This window comes from Pseudopipra pipra, chromosome 4 (assembly GCF_036250125.1).
Source record: "Pseudopipra pipra isolate bDixPip1 chromosome 4, bDixPip1.hap1, whole genome shotgun sequence".
In the NCBI taxonomy this organism is placed as follows: Eukaryota; Metazoa; Chordata; class Aves; order Passeriformes; family Pipridae; genus Pseudopipra; species Pseudopipra pipra.
The window spans coordinates 48,621,766-48,634,158 of record NC_087552.1 but is presented as its reverse complement, the minus strand read 5'-3'; the positions used below and the strand labels follow the sequence as shown (position 1 = coordinate 48,634,158).

The window sequence follows — 12,393 nt, the reverse complement described above, 5'->3', positions numbered from 1 at the left end:
GTGTAGGTGGAGTTTTACAGTACTTCAGAAACAGTAGGATGTTTTTGAAGTATTCAATCTGAGTTAATGAAAAATCTTTTACAGTTTGCATAACCTCAAGTATGAGGTGACTTCCTGGTATGACTTGGAAATTAAGTGGTTACTAGATCTCATGGTCAGTGAGGCAAACGGAGAATCCATTCGAATTTCTTGTCCCATGGTTTGTTGTTGGATAGCAGGCTTGTTAGATATCTCTGTTAAGATTATGAAGATCTTTTTTAAAATTGTTTGTTTCTTTTAAAAATAAATGTGTTATTTTTTTCATACAGGAAATTATATAAGAAAATCAGTTTGATCTGTTGATGTACAAATTAAATGCTTGGAAAATAAATATTTAAAATATCTAATCTTCTGTGATAATTCATTCTCTGGCATATTGCTTCTTATGTATATTAAACATAGTACTTAAGTAATATATCCTTACAAATACATAATTTTGCTAGCTGTACAGAGGTAACTCTTTAAAATTCCAAGTAAAGTTGGACTTACTTTCTTTTTGTGTTGGCTATGTTCTGAGTATTGGAGCTACTACACTTCTGAGGATAAAACTAATGATGAAACATTATTTTGAAGGTACAGCAGGGCAGAACTGGAAATTTGGAGAAAGAGTTGGCAGTACAGTCGACCAAACCTGATTTCACATCTCCGCCTGCCTTATTCAAATCAGGAATTCCAGCAAACAGGTCAGTTAGCTGTAACTCAAACCCAAGAACTCCACTATTACATCTATGAGTTTGAAACTTACAATTTTTGTAGGAAGAAAAGGGAAATATGTTTCTGTAACAGGTAGAAATGAGGGGAAGAGGTACCCTAATCACATTTGGCTTAATCACACATGAATGCTGTGCTACCTTCTTGGCTTTTGGAAAAGAGAAAGTAGAAGGAAAAGAGAGAAAAAGCAGCAGGACCAAATAACAAGACAGCCATAAAAATCCAGTTGTTGATGTATGACACCATGTTTTCTTTGTAGAATTAGATTGGCCAACAAAATATTTCTAGCTTGGGCCTTTGTGAGTATTGGCTAATACACCTTTTCAGTTTAACAAAATGGAATCAAACAGTTATGACTTCAACAACTGGAAGAGTTCCTGGAACCCAATCTCTTTCCTGCAAAGTAGCTTTAGCTTCTCCATATTTTAATAATTTATAATACATTTTTGAAATGAGATAAATTATTTCCTTACTAGGTATCTTCCCCTCCTTCTCCCAGCTCCAGGCTTTAAGAAGTTCTGTCTTTTATATCTAAGCTACTGCTGTTTGACCTGGCACTTGGCTTAGGATGAATCTGTGCTGCTTCTTTACTTTAGTTATTTACTTTATTTTACTTTAGTTATTTAGTGTTCCTGTTTAGGAGTTTTGGTTCTGTGCAGATTAAAAGCCATTGTATTATAAATGGTAGTAAGAGGTAGAACAGACTGCACACTTTCATCATTGACTGTTAAAGATTGAGCTATGACCTGTTTTTAGTGCTGCATCCATGAGTACCTCGACTAATTTAGAGGCACTTGTGTTCAATTATCCCATCCTGTAAGAGTCAGTCCAACATGCAAATATATTTCTCTTGGGCAGGAACAAAAAGCTTGTTTCATATCCTTGCCTGCAATTTTCTTTCACTCCTAGAATATTCCTTCTGGTAGCCTAAATTTTTCTCTGAGCTATCAGGTTATACTGCTCTGTATTTAGTGGATTTTTAGTTCTTTGTTTTTCTATTTTTCTTTGTCTAAGAAACAAAAATAGTCTTCCAAACTTTATGCAAACCCTATAGCTATTTTTCGTAATTTTCTTTTCTGAATTGTTTTTGATATGTGTTGTTCTTGTACAGAGTTCTCAAACTGGAATGTGTTTTTCACAGGGTAAAGCTTCCTAATCTGTATCTAGCACAGATTTTGTTACAGGATTTCAGTTCTTTATTCATCTGAGTGGTGCACAGATAACCTCTAAACTACTTTAAGAAGTAATTAGTGACCAGGATGTTAAAAAATGTAGTCGAGTTTAAAGTTGTAGAACAATGTGTCGAATAGATTCTGTGATTGTGTGAAATCTACTAGTGTTGTGACAACTGTATCACTTTGTGACATGTCACTTTGACAATTGTATCACTTGTACATTTCAGTGGTTGGAGTAGGTTGTTTTATGTACATTTAGTGTGAATACTGTAATTGTAAGTTGTTACAATAGTAAAACTGACTTCTTCCCGTATTTAATACCTGCTCCTTTGGATACATTTGCTTAAAATAGATTCTTCTGTAAAGAAAGAAGTATTTCTACCAAGTGATCAGAAGAGATTTTGAAAGAAAACTGTATGCCCAGGAGTCTTGAGATTGGCTCAGTGAATGAATATGTCTTAACTTATATGGATTGCATATATTTCTGCTTGAATGACTTGCTTAACGCAGCTACTGTTTTCTGTATATAAAAGCCTATATTACGAATTTCTTCGTAATATAGCAGTGTTTTATGGGGTTGGATTTATTTTCTTCTTTAGTTAAACAGTTTATTACAGGTAGGCAGAAAATTTTCAGCAATGCAACTCTTTGATAATTTAAAATAATTGCTTTTATACCATGAGGCATTTGCAATAGCCCAGTTGTGAGATTGCTGGAAGCATTTCTCATGTAGCAATAAAACTTCTCTAGGCTTCTAGCAGTAGTTTGATACATTTTGTGAAAAGGAGGGAAAGCTGATGCAGCTCAGTATAGAAGCATTAGAAAGGAGAAGGAAAGACCTAGGCAATTTATCTCACTGGAAGAAGCAGCAGCTCTTCTCAGTCACAGACAAACACTGCCTCCAGAAAAGCCAGTTTAGGCATCAGAAAGTGGGAGGAATAATACCGGTGGGATAAATCACAGTAATTAAGGTAAAGGGGAAAAAAATTCAGGGCATGATGCTAATGTTAAATTACTGCTTACTACTAGCACTTACTACTCAGGGCTGCAGCATTCCTTCATGGATGATTTTACACATGGATATTGCATTACATGTTGCTCTTAGATTGCAAGTCTGGGAACAGATTGTGAGGTTTGCTTTCTTTCATTTGTTAGTAAACAAACACTAAAATAATTTTGCTTACTATTTTTACCTTTTTGGTTTGAGTACAGTAGATGTTTGCATATAATTGCAGATGAATTTCTCAAAAAAACTCAAAAACCTCTGAGGCCTAGCAGTGATATTACTCCCTGACAATATGGAAGTTGTAGTTGACAAAACAGAATTATTGCTCACCAGCAAATCAGTGTTACTAATTCACTAGAATTGCATCCTAACTGTGTAATTCAAAGCAAAATTCAGTGCTTGTTCATATAATGTGTCTCTGGGAAATTTTGCTTGAATTTATAAACAATGGCTGTCTTAATTATAACTAAGATATTAGTTGTTTAGAAATGACACCTGAATTTCTTGCCTTTTTTCTGTAATACTTAGAGCTGTTGAGTAGCATAAAGTATAGTGTAGCCCTGAAGGATGAGTTAGGTTCATAATGGAAATGGTTTAGTGAATGGACATCACATGCAAACAATATGGTATAAAGTAAAATCTTTGTTCTCTAGAGGTAGTTAATGAAAGATTTCTTGTGTCCATAGCCACAATTAAGATAAAATCATGAAGGAACCTCTTTTGACTTTTGTGCTTTCTAGAACATGAAGAGGATTTGATGTATTTCAAACCTGTCCTAACCAGCTACTTCATAAAAATATCTTATATCTTTTCAGACCAGTGCTTTTCCTTATGTCGCTTTTCAAGGACTGTGAGAGAGTTTTTCTTTAGTACTAGAAAAATAAGTAGAAGTTTCATTTATAAGCTGGCTTCAAAAGCTGATATTTTCTCATTAAAGCAATACCTAGAACAGCTCTCCGTCAGAAAACTTTTTCTGTCAGAAGTTTTCTGGTTTTTACCTCCATTTATGCTTTTACAGTTACTAAAGAGTGCATTACATTTAAATGAGTTTCAGAGAAATTAGCCCATCAGTGCAGTGGGCTGTTTATTAGCTTTATCTGTGCTTGGGCCTTTCTGTAAGCACATTTTTTATAGAAAATGGATTTGTGATCTGTTATTACTGTGAAAAAATACAGATTTCTCTTGTTTCACGAACTAGCCTTGCAAGACTAAATGATGGAAACTCAGATATTATTTGGAAAAAAAAGTATTTTCTATAATAATGATTTCTGTAGTAAATCTGCTTCTGATTTATATCAGTCAGTGGTGAGTGAACTCAGCAGAGTTGAGGATGTCCTCAAGAGGAGGAAAATAAAACAAAACACATAAGCAAATCAAGAAGGAACAGAAAAACATACTAAATATGGGTTTTGAAGTACATTATAATTCTATAATTAGTAGACTATCTTATAAGTCTGCTGAATAAATGTGACATCCAGTAGTTAGACTATTTCTGAGTTCTGAAAAGTGGTATGGAGATATTCCAAAAAGCAGATTATTTAGATTATCTGTGGTAAGGATATGCACTTGGATATGAAGCTATGAACTTGGAAAATAATTAGGTTTGTCTTTTTTTTCTGCTTCTTTTTTCCCCTCTTTCTCTTTGCTCTGTAGAACCTAAATAAACTCATCTTGCTAAATGAGATTATCTTTCTGAATTAAATCTCCATGGAGAATGGTATTCTTAGTGCAAATGGCTCATAAATAACCATTCTCTAATTAGAGTGAAATAACTCAGAGTTGCTGGAATGTTCCTTTCAAGATACACTTTGTATGAACTCTGTTTTGGGTTCACATGCATCCCACACATGTGGACTGCCTTTTTTATTTGGGTGTATCCATTGGGAATTCATCTGTATCCCAGGTGCCCTGATTGTGTAAGAGACAAACCATGCCCTTCCTTTTCTTTGCTTACAGCACAGACAGAAGCCTAGTAATGCCTGCTTAACATCTTATTATTAGTCTAGATAATGTCTAGATAATTTTTCCATGTGCTAGCTTGCTGTGCCTTAAACAAGATCCAAGGTGTCTGATTTGCCCTTTTACAAAAACTGCCAAACTTAAATTCTGACACTCAGATGCCTCCCCTGCTTTTGTGCAGTTTATGTTTTTGACAGTAGTGTCATCTGCTGCTCCATCTGCAACAGAATATATGCTTCCTCTTGTTCAATTTCAAGCTCTTCTAGTGGAGTACGTAATGAAATCATTATTGGAGTCTTGAAAATAGGGAATTTGTGAAGTTCAAGGTATGATGGCAAATTCCTGAAGTCATCCATCATTATGAAAATTAAATCTCTTGGCAGTTGTCGGGAAGAACAATGGACATAACACTATACAATGTTATTTAAATAATAATTATAAAGCACCAGCTGAGTGAGATTGAGGGAGCATAGGTGTACTCTTCAGAATCTAGAAAAATTAAGTGAAAGCTCTGTTCATTTCAGTAAAATTGATGTCTAGGAACCAACTAACTGGTAGTCGAGATTTGCTTCCTTTGGTCATCATCATCATCGCCATGGCTAGGCTTCGCGAACAAAGATTTGGGAAGGGCTTTACCCACGTTTGTTACAAGCGAGTTGGTGGCTAAAAAGGCCAATACGAGATAGGCATGTCTGGTTGGTATTACTCTGCTCTCCATTGCTGGCAAAATCCTGGCTAGAATACTCTTGAACAGACTAATACCTGCTATAGCAGAAGGCATTCTGCTTGAAAGCCAATGTGGTTTCAGAGCCAACAGGAGTACCACAGACATGGTATTTGTTCTCAGACAACTGCAAGAGAAGTGTAGGGAACAGAACAAAGGTCTCTATATTATCTTTGTTGACCTCACCAAGGCTTTCGATACTGTGAGCAGAAAAGGTCTATGGCAGATTTTGGAACGTTTAGGATGTCCCCCCAAGTTCCTTAAAACGATCATCTTACTTCATGAGGATCAGCACGGCCAAGTCAGATATGGCAATGCACTTTCTGAGCCCTTTCCTTTGATAATGCAGTGGTGTATTTGGGTTGCTTCCCAAGCCAAAATTCTTCTTGTAGTATGGTTGAGGCATATACTGCTTTGATGCCAGTACTCTTGTATTGGTGTCACTGTGTGTGTTTTCAGTGCTGATTCCAAGAGTTTCTGGCAGTGTGCAGACAGTGCAAGAGAGAAAAAGTCTTGATTGTGCTGTGTACATCACTCCCAAGTGGAAGCCCTGTAAATCAGTGGAGCGAGCCAAGCGGGGACTTCTTGCTGTAGAATAGTGTCATCTATCATACATAAGGACTAAAGCTAGGTAAAATGAGTTTTCTAGGATATGGTTTAGATAGTTAAGATACCAGTAATGGGGAAGTACAAGTGTGTGAGAACTCTAAAACCAAATGAACTGTCAGAGTGAAGACTGAGACAGTGAAAACAATTATTGGTTTAACAATTGTTTTATAATACCTATGTTCTCCATTTAATTACTTAAAGCAAAATAATAATTCAAGGCATAGTAATGCTGGAATGCCATGCAAGACCACTGGGGAGGTTTAGGAAAGCAGGTGTTGATTATTTCAGAATTTAGAGTGTAATAATCTAACTCCTAGGATGGGGTATGAGAAGACCAGAGAATTTCTTAAATTTGTGTTATCATTGGAGCAACTGCTGTATAGTCTACATGTTCTGTTTTGTGGCTGTGTTCTCAGACTCTTGTACCACTGGACTGTTTAGTTCTTTTTTTTTTACTCAGAAGTATTGTGCTTAATAAACTTGCTTTAAAATCCGGGCGGAAGCTCTAAACCCAGATATTGAAAAGCTCAGAGGACAGGCATTTGGATCATCCTCAGTATGCAGTCTGCCAAGGAACTTCATATTATCTCTGGGAGATCTAATTGTTTCTTCATGCTCTAGTGTCTGCTGCATCTTTTTCAGCTGCATTGGAATCTAGGTATTTGAGTAATTGGAGTCAGAGCTATTGGTCTGGCAGAACTTTGAGCCTGTAATTCCAGCTTCCAGCTGTAGTCCCTGCTATTTGTATTCATGTGGTTAGTAGTACATTAGATGCAAAAAAGACAAGAACTTGTCTTCTAAAACTAGAAAAAAAATTCTATGTTTTTTTTCCCAATCTTTCTTTTACTTGTAATATATCATACTATTAATAAATATTGTCAATTTTCTCTGCTATCATTTCCTTTATGGGTAAGGCACAGATATACCTTTGTTTTTCTCAACTATTAGTATTGTAATTTTGTACCTCAGGTAGAATCATAGAATGTTAAGGGGTTGGAATGGACCTTGGAGATCATCTGGTCCTAACCCCCCCTGCCTTGTGCAGGGACATCTCCCATTAGACCACATTGCTCAAGGCCTTATCCGGCCTGGCTTTTATAACTCTTATGCAGATAGGTTTTTTATCTGCATAAGACTTACACATTTTCTATAAAGCTTAGTTTCTAGGTTTCATTTGTTTTAGGGCTGCAAATAGGAAAGTTCTATAATATAGATTATTCCTCTCTTCAAAATAATGATTCCCATTGTCACAGATATCAGGTTTTAGTTTTTCTAGATGACATTCAGATCCTCGTCATATTTTCTGGTTTGGTGCCTGGAGGACTTCTTTAGTGTCAGTATAGTCCCATGTAGTTGATTTACTGAAGATTTTCAGATATGGATTATGCTTTGAATTTTACTGTTTGTATCCACTAAAATGCCATCATGTCTTTACCCTTAGTGTAGCATTTTTAATCTTATTTGAAAAGTTAAAAGTCAAAAAAATAATAAAAGTCACAGAGTCAAAAAAATAGGCGAAACTGATCTCATCTGAGAGATCAAAAGTAAAAGTGTTGTTCAAAAGAAATTGTCAAATGCAAGTTGGCAGAAACCGGGAGGGAAAGAATGTGTATATGTGTGTCACTTTTCTTGTCATCTTTCTCTAAAAATTCATTACTAATTACTTCTGAGGTAAGTGTTCTTAATTTATATTGTGTTCTGTTGTTGCCTGATTAGATTGTGAGAGAGACTGAGGTGGGTCTTGTGCTGCTCTACTGCTGGTTTCTTTAAAGGAGGTGAATGTGGTGCTTAATCGTGGAAATGTTTTAGGGGTGTTTGAGGGAGAGAGACTTAGTGTTTTGAAAAAAACTGAGGAACAGGAGTATGAATGGCTGGTCTAAGATTCTTTTTGAAGGTTTAGTCTGGGAGTCAGTGTTTACTAGTTTCACATACTTTCTATAAGATTGTGTATTCCAGGATAAGAGAGATAGCATCTCATTTTGTTCAATATGTGTTGCAGTATCAATACTACATGGAAGGATTTGCTTTTGTTTATTTCTGCCTTCTATCTTACCTTTGCTTGATCTTCCATGGAATTCTTCATTGTGGTTTCATGCAATTTAGAAATCGTTTCTAATTAATAGTTTATAGCTATCTTACATTAGATTTTTGTGGACGTTCTGTATAATTTATTACTTTATTATTGAAGTTTTGGGATTTCTTTCTTTTTTTCTTCTTTTTTTTTCCTTTTTTTTTTTTCTTTTTGTAACAGAAGAGTAGATGTATTATCTTGTATGGGGTGGACGGAGAGTGTTGGAGAGTCAGCCTTTCTCCTGCAGGAGTCTTTATTGCTACATTGTTTAGTCCTATACACTCACATACTTCAGCAAATGCATCCCATTTAATGTTTTTCAGAAACAGTCTTTTATGTTTTCTACAGAAGGAACTTTGACATATAGAATGAGAGCAGTCCTTAAGGCTTTCTTCTCTCTCTTTTCTTTTTCTTTTTTTTTTCCCCTTTTCTTATTCTGCTTGCTGATCTGGCTTGTCCTGTGTTGCAGGCGAATATCTGGCACCATAGATGTGATTGGACAGAGCATCACTATCAGCAGGGTGGAAGGACGACGGCGTGCTAATGAAAACAGCAACATACAGGTTTTATACTCTACATTTGCACTCTATCTTTGACTAAAAGACAGTTTTGCTTTCCCCATAGCTTCTGATTAAAACATGTCAGTGTGCATGAATGAGTAACACATAAGTAGCTTTAAGTTCAGGAATAAAGTTGTGGCAGTTACTGAAATATGTTAAGATGAAACATTTGATAAATTTCAAAAGATAAATATTTTGGTATGCCTCTTGCTGAAAGGAAATGAGCGATATTGCAGATTTACAGTCCAGGAGACAGCATTGGTTCTGCTAGATCTGCATGGGATTAGGTTTTGTTTACTGAGTGACAAAGATAAATATTTAAACTGCTCATTTGTCCCCTATTCGTGCCAGACACTAATGCAGAAAGCCCCCTCATATGCAGTTTGAGAAATGCAGTCTTTTAAAAATAAGTTGAGAAGGAATAAATAGTTGATAGTAGATTGTTTTTAAATATATTGTACTATTTTACCATAAATTACAAGATGAGTGTTTATGATCTTAGTCTTTAGACTTGTATTATATTAAGAAAGCAAGTAAATTTATTAAGATGAAATACACTTCTTCTCAAGAATCAAGGTTGCTTGGTGTCCTAGTTGCATTTTCATGCAACTTAACTTAGGTTTAGGTAAAACAGTGGAAATAATAATGGATTGTAGTGCTTACATTAAAAACGCTGCCATGTGTTTTTCATCTGATCTCACAATGTTTAAGTAATTTATAGTCTTGGTTTTTCTCATGCTTTTCATATTGATTTTTAAAATATTTTCCATTATATAAATTTAAGATGGTGTTTTGGGCCGTATTCAGATGGCTTATATTCCCTCTGAAGTCTCACGTTTGTTGTCCCCCGTTGACTGCTCTTAGACCTTTAAAGGTACTTGGCAACTGTGGGACATTGAGCATAGGTATGCAGGTAGAACTTAAACCATCTGAATATGGCTCTTAATGTGTGAAGTGATACCTTCCTGTTGTAGTAACAGGAAAGAGAGGAAACCTATTTTCTGCCGTTTTCACATAGCAATTGTAACTAGAGTTTGATATTTTACAGGTTCTTTCAGAACGCTCTAATCCTGAAGTAGACAATTTTACCAAGCCACCTCCATTTTTCCCTCCAGGAGCTCCACCTACCCACCTTCCACCACCTCCTTTCCTCCCACCCCCTCCAACTGTCAGTACTGCTCCACCTCTGATTCCCCCACCAGGTAAATGTCCTGCACTACATAGGATGTGGATAATGAGAGATTCATTAACATCAAATGTTTGAGGTGCATCGTGCAGAATTTCAGAATTTTGTGTTCTGCTCTTTTCTTAAATGTATCTCTAAGGCAGAAACAGAAACTTTTATCTTCATTTTCTCCGCATAATCCCAAGTAGTAAATAATTACCAAGAGACTGTTCATTCTTGTGTTCTTGAAAATGTTTGAAGTGAGAAGCTGTTTTCTGTAATTCAGTAAGTGCTAACACAATTGAGAAGTACATGTTAACAAATCATTCTACAAAACTAAAAGTATAGCATACCATGAATTTGTGTCACAAGTTGGATTCTCTGATGTCTAAGGTCATAGCAGCAAGAGAAACTCTAATTCCCCTTTTCCCTCACAGCATGTATGAATTCCCAGAAGTTTGGTAAGTATCAGATTTGTGCTATAGCCTTTCTTTCAGTCTGAGGTCTTATTATCTCCTGATGGTTTTTTCCAGTGTTCTGTGTCTGTGAATCTTAGAGGAATCAAAGCTTTTTGAGAACTCTTCCCATTTTTAAATCTGTTTTTAAATTTACTGGTACTTCCTGAACGTTTGATGGAACTTGATACTTATGGAAATTTATTGGGAGAAGTATCATGGGCATTTGCACAAATAGTGCAGTTACCTGAGTGTTGATAATTTTTAGGCAGTAAGTTCAAAACGATTTAGCAAGGAACTTAGAAGATTGGTCAGTGAGAAATTAAAATAGATGGAGAAACTTTGTGGAGTATTTGAGTAGGAAAGTGAAGCATTTGTCTGTAGAAGAGACTGCTTTAAGGTGGAGCTTCTCTGAATATTCACCCTCTGTTCCTTGCATTCTTTTGCTTACTTGTTCTGAAAATCATGCTTAGCATTTTCTTTGCTATTCTTCTTGCACGGGGAATCTTCTAAAAGTTTCTCTGTTAATACCCTTATGTATAAGCAAAGAAATAACATTATTATTTGAGAGTTGTAAGTGTGTACCTTCCTAGGGTTTAAGTCCTCATAGAAGAAGTTGCTTTCTTCAATTGCTCCTACTAATTTTAAAACTTTAAAAACTTTTAAAAACTTTGCTCTGGCAATTTTGTGATGTTTTCTTACTGCAGGGAGGGGACAGAAAGGAGAAGAATGTGACATTAATGCTCACTGTGGTTTTAAGCTGCATTAAAACCTTTCTGATAATGTAATGCATTACAAGCTTTTAGAAAGTAATTATTTGAATTGTAATTGTGGTTCAGAAAAGGTGATCTAAGTTGTATATTATTTAAAAAAATGAGAACCCTCACAGACACCCCAGACACACTTGGTGCAGGAATCTCACATGCGGGTACTGGACTGTTCTTACGAAATCTCTCACCTGTTGAATTTTTAAAGGTGAAAGAAAGCCACATGTGTTACAGATCTAGCAAGCAGGTTTGGCTTTAGTCCTATGGTTTACAGACAGGTTTATGACATACACTTACTCAGAAGGTCTTCTTGAACATCCTTCCGTCATTTGAATAGATTAGAAAATAACGATTAAGAACTGTGGATTTGGTTTCTTCAGGCCTGTGTTTTAATTGTGCAGTTGCCAGCTCTTTATCTTCAAAGCTGTTCCTAAAATAGATTCTGCCATCCCTCCTAGGTTCAATGGAGGAGGAGGAAAAAACTGTGCTTAACCAATATTAAACCAGGACTACTTGCCAGAAAATTTAAGTATTCCAAATATAAAACATCCTCCGAAAGTGCCTTTGAAAAAGGATCTTGCTTTGAAGTTAGATCTCTTGTCCTGTATTCATTCACTCTTGTGATTCAAATCTTTTTTGAGGAACAAGTCCTGGAATGATTCAAAGGGCTAAATGCAGAAAATTGTCAAATAGTCCTAGGAGATGACTGGCTGTGGCAAAAAAAGTGTTGGTTTTTGTTTGCTTGGTTTATTGCTATGTTGGAGTAATTTACATCTAAAGAAGAACGTGGATGCTCCTGTTACCCAGGCTTTGAAAGTTGGTTTACATGCTTTGGTTTAAGCATGTAGTTAAAATGTACCATGTATTGGTGATATAAAAAAAAAAGAAGTTCCTCTGAAGTATTGAACTTCTGTTGTATAATTACCAGGGTTTTGCAATATGTATAATTACCAGGGTTTGGCAAATGACTGTACATCCTCTCAGCCTCAGCAACCTAAGTGTGTATATTTTATTTTGTGATAGAGGGAATTTGACGTAATTTAGCCTGTGGCAAAAGAAGTTTTTACACCAAGTTGAGTTATATTATGTTTCTGTGGGCTGTTACACAGTTCAGCTAATTTGCAGTATGTTGTTACACTCTGGCAGCATTGA

General features: G+C 35.8%; 2 protein-coding genes across 5 annotated transcripts in view; one reads left to right on the top strand and one right to left on the bottom strand.

Annotated features, from left to right (window-relative positions):
• CHIC2 (cysteine rich hydrophobic domain 2) overlaps positions 1 to 12,393 on the bottom strand; it is a 515,980-nt gene that overhangs the window by 222,658 nt on the left and 280,929 nt on the right. The window lies entirely within an intron of this gene.
• The window catches only part of FIP1L1 (factor interacting with PAPOLA and CPSF1), a 40,631-nt gene that overhangs the window by 12,172 nt on the left and 16,066 nt on the right, over positions 1 to 12,393 (top strand). For all 4 annotated transcript variants that reach the window (XM_064653961.1, XM_064653960.1, XM_064653962.1 and 1 more), the window contains 3 exons: positions 613 to 722; positions 8,764 to 8,857; positions 9,903 to 10,056. In XM_064653961.1, coding sequence (XP_064510031.1) covers positions 613 to 722; positions 8,764 to 8,857; positions 9,903 to 10,056 — 358 coding nt within the window. The remainder of the gene's footprint in view (positions 1 to 612; positions 723 to 8,763; positions 8,858 to 9,902; positions 10,057 to 12,393) is intronic.